This window comes from Neodothiora populina, assembly GCF_041146345.1.
Source record: "Neodothiora populina strain CPC 39397 chromosome Unknown canker_contig_6, whole genome shotgun sequence".
NCBI classification, from domain to species: domain Eukaryota; kingdom Fungi; phylum Ascomycota; class Dothideomycetes; order Dothideales; family Dothioraceae; genus Neodothiora; species Neodothiora populina.
The window spans coordinates 192158-214868 of record NW_027191414.1 but is presented as its reverse complement, the minus strand read 5'-3'; the positions used below and the strand labels follow the sequence as shown (position 1 = coordinate 214868).

The 22711-nt window shown below is 50.8% G+C and overlaps 6 protein-coding genes across 7 annotated transcripts; 1 reads left to right on the top strand and 5 right to left on the bottom strand.

The window, feature by feature from the left end:
- Positions 1–4270: 4270 nt before the first annotated feature.
- AAFC00_005717 (uncharacterized protein) lies at positions 4271–5117 on the bottom strand (the record flags this gene model as incomplete). The annotated part of the gene is made up of 4 exons (XM_069345542.1): positions 4271–4339; positions 4401–4824; positions 4889–5008; positions 5098–5117. 4 exons carry the CDS (start codon positions 5115–5117, stop codon positions 4271–4273), a joined length of 633 nt encoding a protein of 210 aa, XP_069197744.1.
- A 4105-nt stretch (positions 5118–9222) lies between these two features.
- Positions 9223–11349, bottom strand: AAFC00_005716 (uncharacterized protein; the record flags this gene model as incomplete). Its single annotated transcript, XM_069345541.1, has 4 exons — positions 9223–9447; positions 9497–10896; positions 10948–11078; positions 11132–11349. The coding sequence occupies 4 exons, from the start codon at positions 11347–11349 to the stop codon at positions 9223–9225; spliced, it is 1974 nt and encodes a 657-aa protein (XP_069197743.1).
- Positions 11350–13302: 1953 nt separating this feature from the next.
- AAFC00_005715 (uncharacterized protein) lies at positions 13303–17820 on the bottom strand (the record flags this gene model as incomplete). The annotated part of the gene is made up of 4 exons (XM_069345540.1): positions 13303–15727; positions 15837–16752; positions 16802–17564; positions 17614–17820. 4 exons carry the CDS (start codon positions 17818–17820, stop codon positions 13303–13305), a joined length of 4311 nt encoding a protein of 1436 aa, XP_069197742.1.
- A 560-nt stretch (positions 17821–18380) lies between these two features.
- On the top strand, positions 18381–19044 carry AAFC00_005714 (uncharacterized protein; the record flags this gene model as incomplete). The annotated part of the gene is made up of 3 exons (XM_069347813.1): positions 18381–18401; positions 18461–18694; positions 18877–19044. The coding sequence occupies 3 exons, from the start codon at positions 18381–18383 to the stop codon at positions 19042–19044; spliced, it is 423 nt and encodes a 140-aa protein (XP_069197741.1).
- Positions 19045–19956: 912 nt separating this feature from the next.
- On the bottom strand, positions 19957–20805 carry AAFC00_005713 (uncharacterized protein; the record flags this gene model as incomplete). 2 transcript variants are annotated; one of them, XM_069345537.1, is made up of 2 exons in its annotated part: positions 19957–20282; positions 20382–20805. In XM_069345537.1, the coding sequence occupies 2 exons, from the start codon at positions 20803–20805 to the stop codon at positions 19957–19959; spliced, it is 750 nt and encodes a 249-aa protein (XP_069197739.1). The 2 variants fall into 2 exon arrangements, with proteins under 2 accessions (XP_069197739.1, XP_069197740.1); XM_069345538.1 differs by having other exon boundaries at positions 19957–20805.
- A 557-nt stretch (positions 20806–21362) lies between these two features.
- On the bottom strand, positions 21363–22683 carry AAFC00_005712 (uncharacterized protein; the record flags this gene model as incomplete). Its single annotated transcript, XM_069345536.1, has 2 exons — positions 21363–22564; positions 22626–22683. 2 exons carry the CDS (start codon positions 22681–22683, stop codon positions 21363–21365), a joined length of 1260 nt encoding a protein of 419 aa, XP_069197738.1.
- Between the last annotated feature and the right edge of the window lie 28 nt (positions 22684–22711).

Sequence of the window (22711 nt, the reverse complement as noted above, 5' to 3'; positions counted from 1 at the left end):
AAGCATGGGCAGGTCTACGTGATGTCTGATGTGCCTTGTCGTTGATGCACGGATTACAGCGAGGCGCCTGACACTTTATATAGGCTGCTGGTGTTTGATCGTCGTCCTCTTGCAATGACAGACAGACCGGGCGCGCTTTTTTGGTTCGGATATAATTCTTTGCTCTGTTGCTGCTGACTAAAGTACATGAAAAGGCCTTTGCATAAGCAGATGGGTGATAGAAGAAGAAAAGAGAATAATCGCGGTGTGGAGCTCAACTCCTACTAGAAAAGAAGACCAAAAGCCCAACTCGCTCGCCTATCCTAGCTGAACTTCCAAGATCTGGGTGTTCGACTCCTCCAAGGCAGATGACTGGCCCACTGCCAGACATGTAGCGACCCAAGTCATCGCAATCGTTCTGTCCCTATGGGGTCCTCCAAACTCGTGCTGCATGTGAGGTCCGCGGAACGACGTACTTGCAGTCCAACTCAACGACGACCATGGGGACTACTAAGGCCGCCAGACCAAAGTCCGCTGTTGCTGCTGCTGCCAGCAGATGCAGGCGACCAAAGCTTGCCACCAGAAAGAGGACCGCCGCCATGCTCGATAGCTTTACCAGTAGTGCTGGCGTTGACTTTACCCTCGAGGGCGCTGAGACGGCTACCCAGCGACGAAACGCGATCTCCAAGCTTGACTTTCTGCTCGAAAATGCCTAAGCAATCGACAGATGCGGTCTGGGCGCGCAAGTCACTTTCCAATGTGGACACGCGAGCGGCGATGGCGCCATTGCCGCCGGTGAGTGATTCTTCGCCATCCAAAGCTTTAGTGATCGTTTGTATATTGTCTTCAAGCTTCTGAACGGCAGACGTCACTCCAACGAGATCGTCAGACAAGCCGTCGACCTTTCCGACTTGGAATCCAATTGTATCGATCTTGTGGTCAAGCACTCCCAATTTCTCGTCCATGAATGTGAGTTCGTCAATGACTGCCGCCATAGTGAATTCCTGCGTGTGAAAGACCTTTTTGAGCTTGGCGATTGTGAATTCGAGCTCGTCTGCCTGGCGGTCGATGAGAGCGTCCTTTGCAATGACACTGGTCTCGATGCGCTCGATCTTCTCTCCCAGGCCCTGACAGGTATCCTCGACGATCGCGAGCTTGCTCGACAGGGTCACAAGACAACACTTGACCAGACTCTGTTCTTCGTCTCTTCTACTCTGCGACGCCTCCATGGACTCGCACAGCGACGTGATCACGTCAAGCTTGTTTCCAATCGCGGTGTTGTCAGTGCGGATGCTAACTGCATCGGCATGGAAGCGGTCGCGTAAGTTCACTTCGCTGCTGTTGGAACTACCGTCTCCAGCGACAGCGATGCCAGTTCCTTGGGTGTTGACACCAGCAGGACCATGTTCGATACGCAAGGTATCATCGCCCTTGCTCAGGCTGTCACTCTCGCCATTGTAGTCCGCCTGAAACAGGTTGCCATCCTGCGATTTGAGCTCCTTGAAGTGAAGTGGAGAAGGTATAGCAGAAGCATTGCTAAACTCATCTAGTCCCGAGAAACGAGGTGCAAGGTCTGGCTTCATGTCGAAGAGTCTGCCCAGCTTGCTGAAGCTCCTGAAAGACTGGTCGGGCGGGGTAACCTCTACACCCATCAGATTGGCTATCAGAATACTGCTGGTTTCAGAAGAACTGGATTTGCGGTCCGCTTCGCGACGTATGAGCTGCTTGCGGCTGGGCGTGATCTGGCTGTCAGCTGAGGCACGGCGGTGGCTGGACAGCGAGACCTCGTAATGATCCGATGTGTGGCGCGGCTCGAAAGTGACACCCTTGTTGAAGCTTCGCTCCCTGTTCACGAAGTGGGTGTTGCCAGTGGTCGGCGACGAGTGACGGTGTTGCTGGAGGATTGACTGGATGATTAGACAAGTTAATAAGCACAGGTGATCACAGTAAAGTTTGCAAGGAACTGTAAGTGAGGGTTGACGCAAACGACGAAAGAGGGGAACTCACTTTGATGCGTTTGACCTGTTCGGCATCATAGGCCTCAGTCTCAAAGTCCTTATCATAAACGCTAGGACTGTAGACGTGCTTGATCGAATAGCCGGGGGGACTAACGGGACTGTATGTCGCAGCTGGTAAGTCTCCGTTTTCAAGTTGACCGCGCGACACGTACATGGCTTTCTCCGCCTCTTCGATGTCTTCATCAGTTGTCACTGCTTCGCCGTCGCAGGTTTGGGCTGCACGTAGAGACTCAATGCTCTCCTGCTCCGTAAAGGTGGGTTTGCCTGCAGAGACACGACCTTGACCGACATATTTCTCGATCTTGGTTGCATCGAGGGGCTGCCTTCCATGAGCCACTGTGCGACGCTTTGTGGGCGTCTCTTCGACCGTAGTGTCAGCTTGGTAACCATGAGATGTTTTAGGAGGAGAGATGAAAACATCAGTCCCATACGAAGTGCGATCACGCCGAATCTCAGGTGGGGTATCCTTGGGCAGAGGCGTGGGTGGTGCTTTGCTGTCGTAGCCATGCAGGCTTTTGCTTCTGGCAAGTGCAGACGCTTTCTCTGCTTCGTGCACTGGACTGGTTTCGTGGGGCTGAGAAACCACGCGCCTGACCTGGACATCACCTTTATCGGATTTGCTAGCGCTGTTGTACGGAGTTGGGGTACTGTGGCCTGGCATGTCCACACGGTTGACAAGCATGGCAGGATCGAGAGGGGTCGCAGCCATGGACACATTGTTGACATAATCTGATTTGCGTAAGAAGAAGTTTCTCTTGGAAGCTGATCCATTACCATTGCCTGCGTGATCGCCACTTCTGGTGGTTGAAGAGGTAGAACTTCCGAAGAACGCGGCTGCCTTTGGTGGGAGCGACTCAGTTGGGGTGGGTGGCTGATTGAAGTCTTTGAAAGACTTCGCCTTGCTGAAGTTGAATTTGTCGAGAAGTCTCTTCCTGGGACTCTTGGGACGGTCAGGGGCGGGACCGCTACCAGCACTGCTGGTCTTGCTGTGATTAGAGCCTTCGCCCGGTATGGGGCAATAGATGTAAACAGGGGTACGATCCTCTGGTTCTCCCGTCGCGTTATACAACATCAGCTCGTTTCTGTTCTCAATGATGCCACGCGCAGTTGGCACAGCAGTGCCCTCACCATCAGGCAGGAGCTTGACCTGTTCGACACGTCGTGGCGATGAGCCACGAACTTGGTTTCCTCTTGCGTTGATTAGATTAGACATTGTGGTGACCTGAGTCGAACGTGAGTCAGTAGAGATTGCAGACAACATGGCCGGATGATTAGAAGCATTAGCTTGTCGGAACGCCGGATGTTCCTGCTTTAATGGCGGTGGATTGCGACGGTTGAAGTCTTGCTGGTAAAAGGCATTGCTCATCATCCTATGCCTTTCGATCGCCTCTGGAGCGACTTTCTCCCTTGGAGCCGATGATTGCAGACCTGGACGAGACTTAGGCATCGCGACCAAAGTGAATGAATCACGTACAGGAAGCCAGAAGGTGTTACTTCTTGGATAAGCGACCAAAGGAATGGCCGATGGCGTGTCCAATTCTCAAACTTTCCAAAGAGACACTCGAGCCAGAAGAATTATGATTGTCTGCCTTGAGCATAGAAAAAGAAAGGTTCACGGAAGCGTAAGTGTCCCAATTCACCGTGTGGTAAGACGTGTAGCCTTGGCGTCAACACAGAAAAGTGAGGAATAAAACACTGGAAACGAGCAATGAAACGAGACTCTCGGCTCTGTCAACAGAAATGAAAATTGACTTATATTGCGAATGGGGCTGCTACATTAAGAGCAGGTTCTTCGTAGAAAGGTGTAGACATGTTAGCCGTCTCAGAGAGGGGGATTATCGTCTCTGGATGATACTCAGAGGTTCGATTATCTGATGGCATCTGTGCCCTGCCGCCCTCGTTCCAACACTCTCTTACCACCTTTCAGAAGTCTAACGCCACGCCTTGACATGGCAAATGGCGAAGAACAATTCTAGAGATCAACTTGTTGCGTTGAAAGGCTCTCTTCCTCCCAAATCCATTGGTGACCACCGGCTCTTCCGGGAAAAACGAAAAAAACAATATCGTGGGGAAAATAAGAGGCTCATTCTAAAAACACACCTGCCAGTCTTAGAGGTATACAAACTCCACTGCGCCATGTTCGCCGAACACCCGAATTGGGGCACCTTGGTGTGCCGTGATGGTCGTGGGTCAGATAGAGCGCTGCCAGGTTGGCCAGAAGGTTAACGTGCGAGATTTGCTGCGATATGATTGCTTAGGTGAGTAAAGCTGACTCAGAGGATGACGCAGTGCTTCTTCTTCTTTTGCTTGGTTGCAGGAGGCTCCAGTGCGGCAACGATTGCCTGTGAGATATCATGTCAGTACATCCTTCCTGACAAAGGCGCTATAGGGGAAACTCCATACAGTGTCGAAAACCTCCTTGAGACCTTGCTGAGAAAGAGCAGAACACTCGACGTATTGAACGGCACCCAGATCCTTGGCGGCCTTTTCGCCGTCTGATTGCCTCAGGAACCTCATACCCTTCTGTCGGAGCTTGTCTGCAATTTCACCTCCGTCTCTTTCTCCCTTGCCGGCGTCCTTACCATCCTTGTCGTCCTGGTTACGGATATCGATTTGGGTACCGACCAAAAGGCATGGCACACCTGGACAGTGGTGGCGGACCTCAGGGAACCACTTCTCGCGCGTGTTCTCGAAGGATGGGGGAGCAGCGACCGAGAAGCAGATGAGGAAAACGTCAGTCTGAGGGTACGAAAGTGGTCGCAGACGATCGTAATCTTCTTGTCCGGCGGTATCGAAGAGGCCGAGCGTATACGGTTCGTCACCGATCCTAGAGAGAAAAAACTTGTGAGCCACACTGAACTGTTGCGAGCTTGCGGACGAGTGCATCATACATGACCGTGACGGCATAGTTGTCAAAAACAGTAGGAACATATTCTGAAGGGAACTTGTTGGTCGTGTAAGAGATCAGCAAGCAGGTCTTGCCGACGGCACCGTCGCCGACAACAACACATCTAGCGAGATCGGAGTCAGCCAGGGATACACGATGAAAGCGCGCGAATCAGCCTCTGCAGGCCGCTCACAACGGGTCGGAGCAGCATACTTGATAGTTGCGACAACCATATTTGCAATGTCGCAGTGTGTTACGTGGTGAGGGTAGGTTTGGTATTAAACGAGAGAAAGTAACAATCAGATGTCCTGGATCTTGCCTATCAAATCCGGGGTATAGTGGAGAGAGATGGCCGGAAGAATAATCCAAATATATGCGACAGCGAGATGATTGGATTGACAGAAGGTGGACAGCTGGAGTCAAGGCGTCGAGACGGTCTAAGACTGAATGGCGGTAGCATTCATGGTTAGCGAAACATCCTATTCTGTCCGGGTAGGGAAGGCAGCGACAGTCGGATGACGTTTGCAGAGAAGACAAGCAAATGCGCTGCCGACAAGACAAGAAAGACGAACAAAAGGACTCGATGCGTACCAGTAGGAAGAGCACAATTCTGTAGGGCAGAAAAAAGAATGAGGGACGGGGAAGCTATTGCGGTCTACGAAGCTCGCCTAATTGTGTTGTGCTGCAAGTGTGGTTTCTGGATCCCTATCTTCACCTGAACGCAGGGGGGTTGTGCGACAAGAGATAGAGATGGATAGACACGCAAAGCGGATGGCAATTGTGGATTGCACAGCAGCACAATTGACAAAAGCAACGTCGATGACAGCAGCGACAGCAGCAGCGACAATGACAATGATGATGGCAGCAGTGCTATTGGCAACAACGACCTGGAGGACAGGAGAATAAAGGACCCTTTACTTTTCTGCAGACTGCACGGGACCGACAGATGCAGCTCGCTCTGTGTGAGTAAGGCAGTCGCTCTCTCTCTCTCTAACTCTCTCTCTCTCTCTCTCTTTCGCTCACTCTTTCTTGGAAACACTCGTAATCCTGCACGCTAGGAAGATGTGGGCGATGTTGTTTGATCACTTTGCGACCGCCTTTGGAGCTCTTCGGCCGGGGATCAGTGCGACCTGAACCTGCTGAAGCACAGGAATGGCTGTGCTCGCCGGTGCCAAGAATGCAGTAATTACAGTCGGTGATTGGCCGAACGGCCACAAGCACCCTACGGTATATGCCGCACAGACAAGCTCAGGTACTTCTTTGCCTACAGGAAGGCAACCCGGACCGGCTCCTAGACGCACTCGCTGTCGCCAGCCGCCCGTGGGGGAAATTGGACCTCCTGGGACCTCCTTCAATCTGTGCCGTGTCTCGTGTGGTACAGCTCCACTCACAAACTATCAATGGTGAAAGAGCAGAGCGAGACATGAGTGCCATCTTAGCCTATCTGCTCTTATCTGCATGGCAACCATGGCTGTTTTAGGCTAGATCACATTGTACTCTTCGCTTTGTACACTGCTTCTGGGAAGCCGAATTTTGTTTTGATCTTTTTGCATTATTTGTTTTTTCTCCGCAATGATAATCTTGCTTCACTGGCTAAAGCGCCAGATTTGGCCAAATCCTTTGGTTCTATTGATTGTCAATATAAACAACGATCCGGCCCCGTGCATGCCGCAGGACCTGGACGTCTCAAGTTCTGCTAATATACGGCCAGGGGAAAGATGCAACATTGGGTACTTTGAACTGCAACATTAGCTTCACAGAGAAAACTAACCGAGGAGACGCCATCTCCCCCCTTTACTCGTAGCTACCTAGAGGATGTTTCTTACTCGTGAACAGTCAGTCGACTTTTACATTATTGGCGTCGTGTGTGCAAGTCATGATTCCAGACCTATACACTAATGAGATGCTTGTATACACAATCAGACCTTGTCAATGATCCAGATGCCACTCCAATCGTGCTAAGCTCTCAAAAATTGTGGTCACGTTCTCTCGTGCTCAAATCGCGGTTTTGCACTACTCAAAAGTGAGCGACCACGGCGGCAAGTCCGAGAACCATTGCTCCGACACCAGCATCTGCGCGCGCGGTCGCTGCTATGCCAGTAGATGAAGTCGTGGTACCTGCAGATGCACTACCCGCTGCTGCTGTTGAAAAGGCAGTACCACTCGCAGTGCCCCCATTACTAGTACCGCTGCTGCCGCCAGTGACTAATGCCATGGAGCTGACGACAGTAGCGCTTGTCGCGATAACAGTCAGCGTATCACTATTGACAGTCCAAGTCGCGACAGAACCGCCGGGTAGTGACGACAGCTGTCCAGGGCGGTTAGTCAGCGCTCCGGTCGCACTCGCAGCAGCGGCTGTCAGGTTGTCGTAACCAGCAAAATCATAAGTGCCGTCCGGAAGTTGGTTAAACCCGCGAGACTTGCAGTCGGCAGTGGACATGAAGTCGGCTAAACAACTCTCACCGGTGAAGTTGTTGAGGTTGTAGTCGAGAACCCAGTCGATGCCGACGTTGTGAGGCGAGGTATTCGGGCAGACTTGGTAGTAAATGTCCCATGTAGCACTGTAAGTACAGCATCCACACTCTTGGCTTATGTCGTCGCTTGTGTCGTCCTGTCGGCACTTGACGGTTCCCATAAGCTGTGTCTCAACGGCTTTCCAGGCGAGACCCATGTTGCAAGAGCAAGCGCCGTCAGTTTGGTTCGCAGGTGCAGGAAAGTAAGGAACGCCACCGAAAGCCTTGTCAAGTGCACTTGAATCGTCATCGATTTGTGCAGCCGCGTCGTCGTTATCGTCCCCATTGTCATCTTCGTCGTCGTCCTCGTCTTCGGCAGCCAGACAGCTTATCACAGCGTTCATGGCTGTCTTCTGATACTCGCAGCCGTAGACGTGATTCCAGCAGTATCGAATTGCACAATCTATCTGTAACTCGGATAGAGTACAGGTGCATTCCTGACAGGGATCGGACCCAGCGAGATCTGAAGTAGGCTTCGATGCACAAGTTGTCAAACATGGATCGTACGCCTTCTCAGTCGCGTTCTTTTCGCACTGACTGAATGCCTGAGGCGAAACACATTTATCTGCGACAGACGCCCAATTCGGCTTGAATGTGAGTTCGAAGCTGGTGGCATTGAAATCAAGGTCGGGTGTGGAGTAAGAGGTATCCCACAATGCTGCTGCGGCATGTGTAGCCATTAGTCCATTAGCCAGCACGACGAAAGTAATTGTCTTCATATTTCAATGCCGTGAGTAAGCTTTGAAGATGTTCGCCTTAGGAGGAAGGACAGTGCGGGTTTATAACAATGAGCAACCCTGTAGTACCGCATCTACTTTGTAAAACACATTCCATCGTACTAGAACATCACACGCGCCTCCTAAAGGTCCCAGAATAGGTAGGGGCCACAACTAAGGGCTTATTTGACTTCTCGGACAGCCTATACTAATAAAACGGGGTTAATTTTGGCAATCTGACTCATGCCGCAGTGCCTCTCAAAACAGATGACATGGAAGTGTACCCTACCTCACTTGTACTAACAGACGAACAATTAATACCAAGTCTCGGTCGGTATCAAACAAAGCGGCGAGGTCATTGACAAGACACGACCAAGCGCTGTTACAAAGGTCGCAGCTAAGCGCTGCGGTTATGTCTATTCCATGGACTCCACACTCGACCACGCAGCCGCAACTCAAGATGTAGGTACCCGATAAATGTTCGTATCCAACCGACTTGTTAAGGTCAGGGCAAGCACTCTTCTACGGACGTAAGGAGTCGGTCAAAGAGAGCCTGGCGCTTTGCTGGAAAGCAATAATGCACAAAAAGTTTGTGTGCAAGTGCGTTGCAGCCTGATGGTATGTACGGATGGTGGTAGGCTTGGGCTGGAACCATGACAGAGATCTGCTGCGAGCGACGCCGTCTTGGCGCATCCTGTCAGTCCCTTTTGTTTGTTGGCAATTTCGGGATACGGCGCATGTTCGACGTGAGACTAGGACGAAGACCAGGGCATGATGGTGACATGCGGTCTGTCTTATCTCGCGTGATTCATGACTTAAGACTGGTCATGTGCAGGAGCGGTGGTGGCTTGCACTGTGAAGGTTCTGTCAAAATAGCAATGTTAAGCTGCATGATGCACTTCATCTAGGTAGCTATCTAAGGTAAAAATCAAGAGCAAACCCAACAAATCGCTCGCTCTCACTTCTCGTCGTCATCCCTGCTGTCATGTTCATTACAATCGTCATCATATCTAAATCAAACCAAATGCAGAATCCAAGGTTCTATGCTTTGCAAAACTCGCGGAAAAACGACTCGCTAATCAATGTACGTGTTGGGGGGTATCTTCGTTTCAGTCCTTGTCGTTTTCATTCGATTGGTGTGATTTCCAGGTTCCAGTGCCCCAAGAGAACCTATCCAATGGTCTGCTATCGGGGGCACCCTTCGCAATGGCACCTGTGTCTTCGTCGCTTCCATAGCCTCTGTGTTGTGTAGAAGGCCCGGCAAATGGCTCCCGCTCTGATTCAGTGCCTTCATTTACACTTCCGATCACTGTTCCCTTGGCCTGCTGATCCATCTTAGACACTGTCAGTGGTGTTTGCAATTCGAGGTTTTGTAGTACTTACTTCATCGAGTTTGTAGTTCTTCATCATCAAGCTCAAAGGGATCAGGGGGAGTGCTGCAAGCACCGCCACCATTAGGATACTTGTCATTGTCTCTTGATAAGCGCGATTGATCGCAATTCGCTCGGGAGATCCCATGGGAAACTGAGTCGAGGCATACTTCACGCTGCCGAAGATCTTCTTTGCCTCATGTCTAGATGCTTCTGGGAGATATGCCTGTAGCTTCTCGGGTATCTTGTTTGACCAAATCGCGCCAGATATCGCCGAGCCAACAGCTCCGCCAATCTCAAGTATAGTCAAGAAAGCAGCAGTGGCCGCACCAACCTCAGAGTGGCTAGCCGAAGCCTGTACTCCAAGCTGAGCAGGGACATGACTCAAGCCGCCGCCCATGCCAACAAGGATTTGGCAGCCAACAAGAACTGCTGGAGCGACTCCTTCAGTTCGGTATCTCAGCATCAGTATAATGCCGACAAGATATATGCATGAGCCAGCGGTGACATAATACTTGTAGTGCTTAGTGTACTTTATCGCAAATGAGATGATGATGGACGTGACTGTTGCGGCAAACGTGAAGGTCTGTGTGATGTGGCCAGCGTCGGTCACGGATCGGTCCTGTACCACCAGTAGGTAGGAGTAAAAATAGGGTTGGACCGATAGGTAGTATGCCATGAAATAGAAAAAGGCATATGCCATGCCTGCAAGAACGGTCCGATTTCGGAACAGTGTTGGCGGGAAGAAAGCTCGTGGAGCCAGTCGAGCGCTCTTCTCCCAAAGTGGGAATGCGATGAGACACACGCCACCTACCACCAACATGGCTATGACACTGGGGTTCGCCCATGCTCCCTTTGTGGAGGCAGCCAATGTCAATGGAATGAGGATCAGAGCTACGCCTGCCAGCAGGAGCAACAACCCAAAGAAATCCATTTCGATACACAGGCTTTTCATAACCTCCCACTTGCTCTTGCCGCGGAATGGCGAAGGTGGGAGGAGACCTCTCGCAGCGGCTTTTCGCTGATTCAGGGTCAATGATAGAGCCAGAGGCATGAATGCGATAGGCAGAATGATGGCCCATATGCCGTAGCCCCATCTCCAGCCAAGGTTCTTCAATATGCTGTCAGCGATGGGCGGGCCAATCCAGACGTTCAAAAGATAAGGAATATCCGGGATCGTCGAGACAATAGCCCTGTTTAGTAGATCACTGGTATCGGCGATGAAGATTTGCTGTAGAATTTGTAAACCCGTCTGGCCAGAGGCATAGAATATCTGCGCAGCAGCATATGTCTTGACACTCGTGGCGGCTGCTTGCTGGATGTAGCCAATGGTGTAGAGGCAGACACTCAGACTGAACGCTTCGAGTCTACCCCAAACATCGGCCATTTTAGCCATCGGTGGCTTGACCACAGCTACGGCACTAATCAGCATTACATTCGGACGCATGGTAAAACAAGACTCACACAAAACAACACCTTGTACCACCATTACTGTAGAAATCAAGGAATGCGCGTCAAACGCGCTTGTGGCAAACACACTAAGATTTGAAGTCACTTGACCCTCCAATGACGTCGAGTAAGCCATCATGTAGAGACTGGCCATCCGGTCAGCAAGAAAATAGAGATGCGAAGAAGACAGAGAACATACCCGGCGTATGCAAATATGAGCGACCATTTCGACCACAACAGAGCCGTCGCCTCGAGCTTCTTGACTCCTGCTTGGGCGGAAACATGACTCTCGACGTCGGACTCGCTCGACTCGCTGTCATATACAGAGTCACGGTCTAGAGACATCCTGCGTAACTTCTCCCGACTCTGCCGCCGCAGTGTCGAGCCGTGGCTGGATAGCCGCCTGAGGCCTGGCATGATTATCAGATGTTGCCGGACGGTTTACTCAGACGCAGTAACGATTCATGGACTATCGTGGCAATGTCTCGGGGAGACAGCCATGCGTGGTTGGAAAACGATAAGAGCTTTATATATGCGTACAAGATAAGAATAAGTGGTTGTTTGATTGCGGAAACAGGGATGTAGGACGTTAAGAAGGGGAGTTGTGAGGTAATCTCAGGGTCGTCGTCCGCCGCCTCGGATCTTCACCCGTGCGTGCCGTGCTCAAAGTTGCGGGTAGATGTGCGTCAAAACAACATCCATGTAAAACAAAAGATGAATAGCAATAGGTATCTCCGAACAGTCTCAAAGGTGGGATATCACAACATTCGGGCTCTCAAACACGAAACAAAGACGACTGAAAGAGAATAAAGTCCAAGAGAAATGCAGTGGGCCACAAAGGTAACTTATTAAGGAGAGGGTTGACTTAGCAGTCGGACTACTGTGGGTGGAGCGCGTCACCTGGCTGAAGGCCCCCCAATCAGATCTTCTGATCTATCTCTTTTCGGTTTATCTGATCCGCGCTGATGAGTCAAGCTTCGGGGCCAAAAGACCGGCTAACGACCACCATTGGGCGCACAGACGGTAAATGTATGGTTTGTGGTGTCTCTTAAGACTCGTACGAGTGCCCATCGGAGGAAAACTGCGCCTTCGCTTCGCGTTGTGGAGACTGAAGCTCGGCATGGATATCGGGCAGCTTTCGTCTAGGTGCGATACAGTTTGACTTTGACGTTTGACACTGCGATGCTTCTGGGTCTCGGTGTGAACGTTCCAATGTCGTTTCTTCAAGAATCTCGTGGCTTTTGACCAGGTGCTTTCCCATGTGTGTTGTACTTCTTTTATGTCACCAATGCACCGACTGACCGCTATGTCGGCTTTGTTCAGGGGGCTGTAAACGGTTTTCATGAGACAGTATGATTCGCCAGGACAAGCCGCCATGCTGAAGCGCCATAAACTGACTAGGCAAATGATCGATTGGTTTCTTGCTGCAGCCTAAAGCTAGCATGCGCCATTGCGGAAACCGAAGGAGCTCCGGTGTAAATAGCAATAAGCGTAGCACGAGGGACGGGACGAACAGGAATGCATATTAAGTCTAATGACTATAGCATCACCAAGCAGGGTGCAGGTTTCGATCGCGGTCGCAAGTGTTGGCTGTGTGTCAATGATTAAACGGGAGACACCACTCTTCGGGGCTCTTGCCATGTATTTATGTCAAGCAGATAGTATCGACAACTCACCTTATCACCACAGCATGCAGTCTGCCGAACCGAATTTCCGATGCGAGGTCTACCTACATGGCTCATCCTGGATGCACATGAGCAATGCTTTTACAATATTTCGTCTGGGCTTCGTAATGTGCATCTGAATACATGCTTAAGTCTACGCTCAGCAATACCAATCGCGATTTTACTACCGACACGACGGCCTCTTAGTCGCCAAAATTCAAAGTAATGATAAATAACTGAAAAACCCTTATAAGTCATATGATCAGATAATCTGTTCGGAGAAGCTAAGATAATCTATGCTGAACGGTCCATCGTCAGATCCGTTTGTAATATATTATGATGCTAATATATATGGGAGATCTGCAAAGCACTCGGGCCGCCCGCGCATTGCGAAACCCCCCGAAGTGCGCAATTGCATCAATGCGCTGTCCCGAGGTGGTGCGCTATTGTCGTTGTTACTTTTGTGTTCAGACGACATTACAGCGAGGACATGTGTGTAGAGTGTGAATAAGACAACCCATATTCTTGTCTCGGAGGAACAGGCTCGGATGCTGATTTCGTCGCGTGGTCGGCAGTCATTCGACCTCAGGATGTGCAAGCCAAGGAGATCCTTAATCAATTTAGAACAACGTGGTCATCTACTTTCGTTATATTTATGTTTATCAAAAGCCAGTCCAGTCCGTGTGTCGTATACGAGAAAAGATCGTCACTCCTCGGCAGCACGGAGAAGCTGACTGAACAGAGTACCCTCTTCATGTGCTAGGTCTGTTGGACTGCCCATCTCCGCAATCCTTCCATTGTCCACGACAATCACTGTGTCGAAGTCCATGATGGTCTGGAGATGGTGAGCGATGGCAATGATGGTCCTGCCTGAGAGCTCCTCTCTCAACAACTTCTGGACCATGATCTCTGAAGCGTGATCAAGCCCGCTAGTCGCTTCGTCGACAAGCACGATCTGTCCATCAGAAATTATCGCCCTGGCCATGGCGAATAGTTGCATCTGCCCCTTTGTCAACATGTTCGTAGGCTCCAACTCGACATCCAGCGCGCCGAGCCACGTATCTCCAGATTCTGCAGCTAGTGCGTTGAATTTCGTGAATAGGCCGACTTTTCTCAGTGCATCTAGCATAGCTGAGTCCGACAGACTATGTACAGCTGGAGCGGTCAAAGCAAGATTGTGTCGGACGGTACCTGGTGAGAAGTAAGGGTCCTGGGGAATCGCTACCATCTGAGAGCGAAGAAGGTCCTGGGACACTTTTGTGATGTCAACGTCATCAATGCTAACGCTACCCTCTCGAATGTATAACAAGCCGAATATCGACGACGCGAGACTCGATTTGCCACTCCCGGTGCGGCCACAGAGAGCTACCTTTTCGCCAGCTTTGACGGAGAGGTTGATGTTTTTGAGTATTGGCTCCGCGGTCTCCGAATAAGAGGCGACAAGGTTTTCAATTCGTATCTCTCCCTTGGAGAGCCAATCTAGTGGAGGACTGACTTGTCCTTGCTCTTCTTGAGGAGTCTCATCGATGAACTCGTTCATTCGAGTTATTGCACCCAAACTCGTCTCTAATCCAGTCCAACTGACGATCAATTGTTCGCAGTACATCCCTAAATCCATGATCTGGATCAACGCCAAGCCGACATAACCAGCGTCGACATTGCTGCGAAGTCTTACTGCAATAGCCATGACCGTAGTTGCGAGTCCAGCAACAACGAGGTTAAGAACAAAGGACAACCAGTTCTGCACGGATTCCAGGAGGTAGAAGGGTACCTGACTGTCTTCGAGAAGCTTGGCATTTCGATCATGATACACTTGGGACCAGCGGTAGGCTGTGATGGTGACGATACCTGAAACGGTCTCCAAGAAGTGTGTACACATGGGCGCTTTGGCTTCCAGATCCAGGATACGCAGTTGTTTCGACGTCCGTAGATACACCTTTTGTATCGCCCAGAATATGACGAGGAGCACTGGCAGAGCTGCGGCAATGAAGGGCGTTGCGATTATCAAAAGTGCGGCGGTGGCAATGCAGTCAAATACAATTGCTGTGAAGTTGATGAAGTTCATGGAAAGTTGTGAATCGACGATGGAGATGTCTTGGGAAAATCGGTTCGCCACACTGCCTGTGTCTTTCGATCCCCAAGAGGCAAATGATACTTTGACCAAGGCGGTCCACTGCTGTACGTGGAGGTACTTGCTCGAACGAGGGAGCAGTGCCAGCATCGAAAATCCTATGAAGGCGGATGCTACCATGACGAACCCGGCCGTGATGCCACCAAACACTCCCGCATACTTTGCCAGTCCTTGGGGGTCGATAGGACTGGCACTTGCCCACCATTTGAGCCACAGGTTCTGCATGACAGAAGTGCCTGTGAACGCTGAAGATAACAGGAAGTATATGAGTGTCAGTGTGGTTCCGAACGATCTTAGATATGTTCGGTAGACCCGCATATCCGAGCCCTGTGTCGCTTCGGGCAAGGTTGGATTTTGTGTATCAGCTTCCTCATAGCTAGTGCTGTCGATAGTATAATGGTCCTGCTCACTCGGCGATGGTGGTCGATTAGTATCGGTCTTTGTCAAATTGTATGCTGACGGGGCCGTTCTGGGTGAACCTTGGTACTCTATCTTGCCATCTGCAATACATATGACATAGTCCGCAAATTGTATCCAGCCAATCGCATGCGTTGCAAATAGAACTGTACATCCTAAGGTCTTTAACAAGCCAGTTGGACCCAAGACTCTCTTCCAGACACGTTGTTCAGTTCGTGTATCCAGTCCTGACAAGATGTCGTCTAACAACATAAGGCGTTTGCGCGAATAAAGCGCTCGTGCAAGGCTGATGCGGTTCTTCTGACCTCCGCTGAGGGCAGTCCCGTCACTTCCGACCAGGGTATGGATACCTTTAGGGAATTGTTGAAGGTCCTCTTGCAAGGCACATGCCCATATCACCTGATCGAACCATTTGCCATCGAAAGGAGAAGCTCCGCAGATGTTTTCCTTGACGGTGCCATGCCATAGCCACGGGGTTTGCTCACAGAATGCGGCGTCTTCGGTGGCTACTGATACGAAACCGTTTGTCACGTTCATCTCTCCTAGTAATGTCCTGAGTAAGGTTGACTTGCCAGATCCCACGCTATCTTCTTGTTAGCCTTTTTCCTATCGTTCCACAGTTGTAATGATCAGTCATAAAAGACGAAGATCTTCATGGGGGGATTTTATTTTGTAAGAATCAGGATGCTCACCTTCCCAAGATCATTGTCAGAGTGCCTGGCTTGAACGTGCATGAAACATTTGCAAGAGCCGGTGCGTCTGGTGAGTACTGGCAGGTCACATTCTGTAAATGTGCTACCCGGTGTGTTTCGGACAATCTAAAGCTAGGTTGCGTAGGTATGGCTGAATCGTCCTCATCCATAGCGCCAATTCTCCTGTGATCCGGATGTCCATCGACGATCAGATAGCTCTGGATCCTCTGCGACGACGATATGGCCTGCAAAGTCGTCGAGATTGCCTGAATCATGTCCATCATCGGTGTCGTGAATAATTTGAGAATACTCAAAGAGGTGAACAGTGTCGTGTTTGTAAGTGGAGGTCCACCATAATGCGTCCTGACTGCAAACGCTGTGTACAGTACCAAAGTTGCAAGCTGGTATGTACAGTTTGACAAAGTGATGTTCAGAAGCATCGAAAGGCGTACCGCTTTGTGAGCTTCGACTTCGCGTTCTCGAAAATCTGTTCCCTCTTGCAGGACCGAAGGGCCGATGCCCAAAAGTTTGATGTTCTTCAACGAAGCAATGACACCGGTAATGTAGGAGACGCGATCTTGAGTTGCCGAGAGCCAAATCTTTTGTCTGGGTAATACTCTCTTTCCGTTGAGAGAAGATGCAGTGATCAGGGCGACGAGGAGTATCAGGGGAGCTATGAAGACATAGCCGATCTGCATATACAAGAGGGCCAATGCTATACCTATTGCCAGTATTGTCGCCCAGTAATCGTGCATTTGCTTCACCCCTAGGACGGCCTTTTCGACATCAACATTCATGAGCATTAATGGCGATGACTTTGCACTCGATCGACATCTGAGTGCCTTGTCATGTAGAGCGGTAATGAGACAACCGCGGATTTTCACTGACAATCGTCCGACGGATTGTTTATACCATCCTAGCAAGTGTTAATGTACGAAGTGTTTATGGACGCATCAATCTCTTACCTTGAAAGGTAGCAATCGCAGTGTACACTACTGCTGTCGCGAGAACAAGAAGCACGCCCTCTTCAGTTCCACCTTCGGTTGTGGTCTCGAGGTAATTTATGAATCTCAGAATAAGGTATGGTTGTGCAAAAGTCACACCGAGAAGCAACAGTCGTGGTAGAACTGGGAAGAGGACGTCGTATGTCAAAGCTGAAAATGTGATCCATATCAGCGATACTTCCGGGTTCCGATTGTACTGCCTGAGCCACTCGAGGCGAAACTTTCTGCCAACCTCCGGGGATGACAAGTCTTTGTCTGTCTCATCCAGATCGGTAGGTAATAGAATCTTGCGATAGCCCTGTTTGAACAGGTGATTAAGCCACCAAAACATACGCTCACTGAAAAGGTCATTGACATCTTGCGGCGATCGACGTTTCCGAGTCAGTAGAATGTGTTCTTTGCCCGCAGATTCGGCAGCAAGAAATGAGGCACAAGAGACTACTTGCAGGATGCCAATCGATTGCAGGACCAGATCATCATGCCGGGTCCACGTGGTTCTGAGATGGACGGCTTCTACTACGAGTGCCACAAGTAGGTAGAGCTGCAAGAGTTTGCTAGGTCGTATGGACTTCAGATGTTCCAAATAAGACAACGCGCAAGCGATCCCTGATGCAAGAAACGCAACGACAGAAGCTGGTATCTCTGCAGACCTAGCTATCTCAGATCGTGTACAATTGGCCACCAGCATTGCAAAGCTTGAGCCAATAAAGAGAAGTGCTGACAGCTGCAACCGATTAGTCGGATAGATAGATCGTCATAGATCATACTCGTACGTTTTTTGAAAGTTGCAAAACTGTCGGCGTGGCAACTTTGATAGACCTTGACCAGATGGTCCGTAGACGTATCGGTGCGATCAGAAGAAGACATGTCGCGGGAATGAGTATGAGAACGTAGTCTTCGAAAGCGACCGTGAAGTCAATTCCACAGCGTCCTGATAGCCATGTCACAGACCCATCGGATGGGCAAGAGGCCACCATCATGTACAACAAAGAGATGTGCTGATAGATACTAGATCATGTCCTACGCAGACAAGCTTGATATATGTTTGCTTTACAAGACCTGGCCGTATACTGTGCTGCCTGAGCAGGCAGCAACATTACCTTGATACGAAGGGTAGAATGATTCCGTATGTCGGACTTGGCACTAAAGCACTTTATCAAAGTCGAGGCAAGGAATAGTCGTCGACCACAGTTGCGCTAAATGTAGCCTCAGCCGTGGCAAGATTGATCTCCGCATCTGTCTTTGACGAGAAGCGAGTGCTTGCATGCACCCAGCACTTGGGCCGCCCAACCATGATACAGAATTGGCTTGTAGGATCCGGTCTGGTATAAAGAGCAACGTCCGCAGAAGCGAACTCCGTCCAGTGTTGGGGAGATCGATCTAACCCAATTAGGGAGGTGACAAGGTATAAGATTCCCCACCTTTCCAGAGGGCGTTGGAACTCTCTTCGACCCACTACACTACCGCACAGCTCGCGTTCCTGACTCGATAAAGTGTCCCGAGGTCTCTGAGATAGAGTGCATTGTTACTGTAGGGCAGAATGCAACTCAAGTGGAATATCGTTCGTCCTATTTCCAGCTCATCAGGGAAGACAATGTTCAAGCTGAATTACTTCCCCAGGGCCTGATCGCCACCGCCTTTGTCATCCCGCACCTCTACAGCCGAGTCCAACTGATCCGCGGCTTGCAAAAGAACGCTCCGGAAGTGATCGAGGGCCTCTCGGCGTTTCCATCCCATGAGGTCAAGTATGTCGGTCAATTGAGGAATTGTGAAGATGTGATTTTGCTTGATGAATCTGACGGCTGGGCTCTGCTGAGCTGCGATGCTGGGAGGGATCATTGGAACACTGTAATGGTAAGCACAGCTGCAAGTCTTCATATGCCTCCGTCCCAAAAACGAAATAGATCCTGCTGTAGTTTGCTTTTGGTACCATGCTTTTGCAATTCTGGGCAACTCATACCGATCCATGATTGTAACTGTTCAGATCAAGTTATTCAGATCTAAGACACTCTCGAGCTGATACTAACCCTAACCAGGGCATTTTCCGCAATGGCAGCCACACCCAAGGAGTTCTTCACTTATACAACTACGCATCTCCCAAGGCTACACCTATACCATTGTCTCTGCTTGATTTCCCACAGGCACGCGTGGACTTCCACCTCTGGGCATCGAGTACCATGCTCCCTCGCGAACGCTCTATGTGATCAACCATGCAATGGCCGGGCCAAGTCTCGAGATCTTCCGTCTCTATCTCTCAGAGCACTCAGCGGCGCATATTCGCACGATTGTGCATCCCAAGATCCACTCTCCAAACGCCATTGCGGTTGTCGATGAGGAGAACATTTACATGACGAATGATCACTTCTTCCTCGTGCGATGGCACAGGTGGCTCGCGATGATGGAGACGTATCTCGCACTGCCCAAGGGTAACGTTGTGCATATCCACTTGCCCACAATGAGCGTCACGACGCTGGCTCACGTTCCCTTTGCGAATGGAGTCAAACTGCTCAATTCGACGACACTGGCTGTGGCATCCACGACCAATGCTGCTGTAAACTTGTACAACATCGAGTCACACACACCGCCGAAGCTGATACTGAAGGGTACAATCCCCATTCCATTCTTGCCTGACAACCTTAGCGTCGACGAGCAAGGTCGACTCCTGATCGCGGGACACGGCCACCCGAAAGCGCTGAACAAGTTCGCCTACACAAGGTCACTTTGTCGCTACGGGCCCGCGGATGACGCTGATAAGGCAGAGGCTTGTAAGCTTACGGCACCGAGCTATGTGGTGGAGTGGAGCGAAGGAGCGGCCGGGGTCAGGACGCTGTATGCGAACTCTGGCGAGGAGTTTTCGACGTCGTCGACTGCGGTGAGGGATGTCCAGAGGAAGTGGGGCATTGTCAGTGGACTTTTCGAAGATGGTGTTCTGGAGTGGCGGGAGTGAGTGAGAATGATTATCTGGAAGGGACATGAATATGGAAATGTCCTTGGCCAGTGAGTATGGGGAGTATCTTCTGCGAGTAGATGTGAATGTAGTACAAGATATACATGTCCGGAGCGCCAGCGCTAAAGTGAAGTTTTTGCCGATCTGCCTGGTTTGTTTGTAGTCGGGTTCATACGATGACAGCCATCTCAAGATGATGAGTCTCGGCACAGCGTTTCCGCTCTTCGGCCTCCTCGGCAGCCATGGCGTAGTCGTCGTCGCCAATATCGCTCGTCTCGTCCATCATGCGCCAGTACTCGGCGTCGGGGTCAACATCATGCGGCACCGCCCAGATGCTTTCTCGCAGCCGCTTGTGGCGCTCTCTGTCCTCTTCTATCCTCTGCTCGATCTGTCGCTTATCCAGTCGTCGTCCGCTGTTGTTGGGCTCTCCTCTGCCCACTTCTCTGACTCCCCTGGGTCCATTCGTCTCGCCACTCTCGCCGCCCACGCCCTCGACTGGGCCCGAGCCATTCTCGCCACTCGCACCGCCAGCCCCATACTGTCCACCAGCACCCACACCACCATTCTCCTCGTCATCATCCATCATCATCATACTCTTATCTCTATCCTTGATGAACTCCTCCAGCTCAACCACAGTCTTCGGATTCAGATAACTCTTCTCCTGCAGCGAATTCAGCACCTTCCTAACAACCTTGACGTTCGCCGCCCCGGGACCCCCATTATCGTCCGGCGCCACGAGATCAATGATCTTCAGAATATCCCGCTCCATCATGCGGATGAACTCCGGGTGGTTCTCGTGCCGCGCGCGGTCGCACAGCGCTTCGAAGAAATACATGATGTTCGCCCGGTTGTTCATGTTGTTGCGCTCCAGCTGCTCCAGGATGCACGAGTGTAGGTCTTCGTCCATTTCGCGGTGCTTGAGCGCGTAGTGGGCGGTTTTCTGCGCAGAGGTCACGCTGGCGTTCAGGTGCTGCAGTTGGCTTGTGAAGCGCATGCGCACTTCGAAGGGGTCGGCCATGGTCGCGGATGGTGTTCGTGTCTCGGGTCAGTGGCTAGATGTGACTCGGTGGTTGAAGGACAAAATCTTTGGGTGTGGGTGGAGTGTAGTGTGTGGTGAGTGTGGTGTTATACTTGCAGCTTTGGGGAATTGATTCATGTTTCCATCATCTCGGCCTTTGCGGCGATTAGCCCCAGGTACAGTACAGCACTTGTCATGTTCATCACTTATCCACAGCCTGGCGAGTCAGTCCTTTCATGTGAATGATACCTGGGTAATTACTGCTTCTCTTCATGCACTACTTGCACGATCGATTCATATCTATATGCAAGATCTATCTCGTGACATGAGTGTTCCTCGGATATATTGTGAATCGCAAGTGTACATGTCACTTCAAGCTGAGTTTGCATGCCCATCTATTTCTCAATTTCCCATGATCATCTATCGTTGTGTCTTTCCCATCATATCAACACTTGAACGCATCTGCGCCCAGCGAACAACCAATAATATTCTTCTCCCGTGCTTACAAGAGAAGAAACATAACCCAGAACCAAGAATGATAGTAAGAACAGAAAAAATCATCCCCTCCAGATCTCCAAGTCCAACCCGCAAACGTCCATGCGCTCCTGTGCAAACCGTCCATACAGCTTCGTCCACACCCAATCCGCGTCCTTGTTCTTCGGCCGCGCTTCTCTACGTGCCGAGACGGGAACGTCGTATTCTGGACCTAGTGGCAAAAGGGGGTCTCGGAAGAGGATGTAGGGTGACGAGTGTAGAAAAGATGAGGCGTTGAAGAATTGGTCTGGGACGGCCGAGTGCAAAGTTGAGATTGCAGTTAGTAGACTACGATGGTTGTCGGAGTCTATTGTCGAGTCGGAAGATGGGGAAAGACTCAGGGGGTCCAGGATCACGTGGGAGAGTAGTCGGACGTCTGGATTAAATGTCGTTGATAGCGGCGCTTGGTCCTTTCTTGATGCGATCTCGACTGCTAACTCCGAGGCTCGTAGCGCGGCGAAGGTGTCTTTTCCTGGTGTTGCGAGAACCATCTCGTCACCTCTAACGTCTGCTTCCGGGTCTGTGGCCAAGACACCCAGCGCTGAAGGAGGCGCAAACGCCAGGGTTTGATCGAGCAGTTCTGCACCATCGTCGAGTAACAGACCTGGTGTCTGGACGATCATGACTCGGTCCAAGTCCCGTAACGCAAAGACGCTGGCGAGACTGTAGCTCTGTGCGTCGTCTCTGCTAATCTCATCTTCTAGCAGTGGAGATATAGGCCTAAGCTCGACGCGGTATCGACGGGCAGCCAATTTCAGTAGTCGACGAGTGGAAAGAATAAAAGGATCATACGACCCTCCTGCTACAGGATTCAGGTCTGTAGCCCATGTTGCCGGAAACAACAGAATGCGCCGCGCGGGACTTCTCTGTCTGTGCAGCGCACTGAAGAGCATTATGCTGTTGCATACGGACTCGTGAGTTTTGACCAGCTGCACGTGGGCTAGTCTGGTCCAGTCTGGCGCCGTCTCGACATGTGCGTCTGTAGGCTTGTGATGCGACGACACATGCGCCTGGTATGCGGCTCGTCCGGGAGAGTTGAGAGAACCTCCGAATTTCGAGGATGACTGGAGTGTATCTGACAGCGGGACTTGAGGGCTATTGTCTAGCACAGAGTTTGACCTGGGGTCTGTGGGATTCCGTGGCCTTAGTGTTGCTTGCAAGGCATGCAAGGTCTGCTGCTGTAGGACATAGCCCGCTAGAAAAAGGAGCAGGGTGAATGTGCAGACTGTGAGATGAATTTATCAGCACAGTCCCATACGGTATACAGAGGTGAATGACATTCATACCGATTGTGGATGATAGCAAGACAGATACTTGCCCACTAGTGAGCAAGAGCTTGCCCATGGCAAAGCGCAACGCTATATGCGTATCG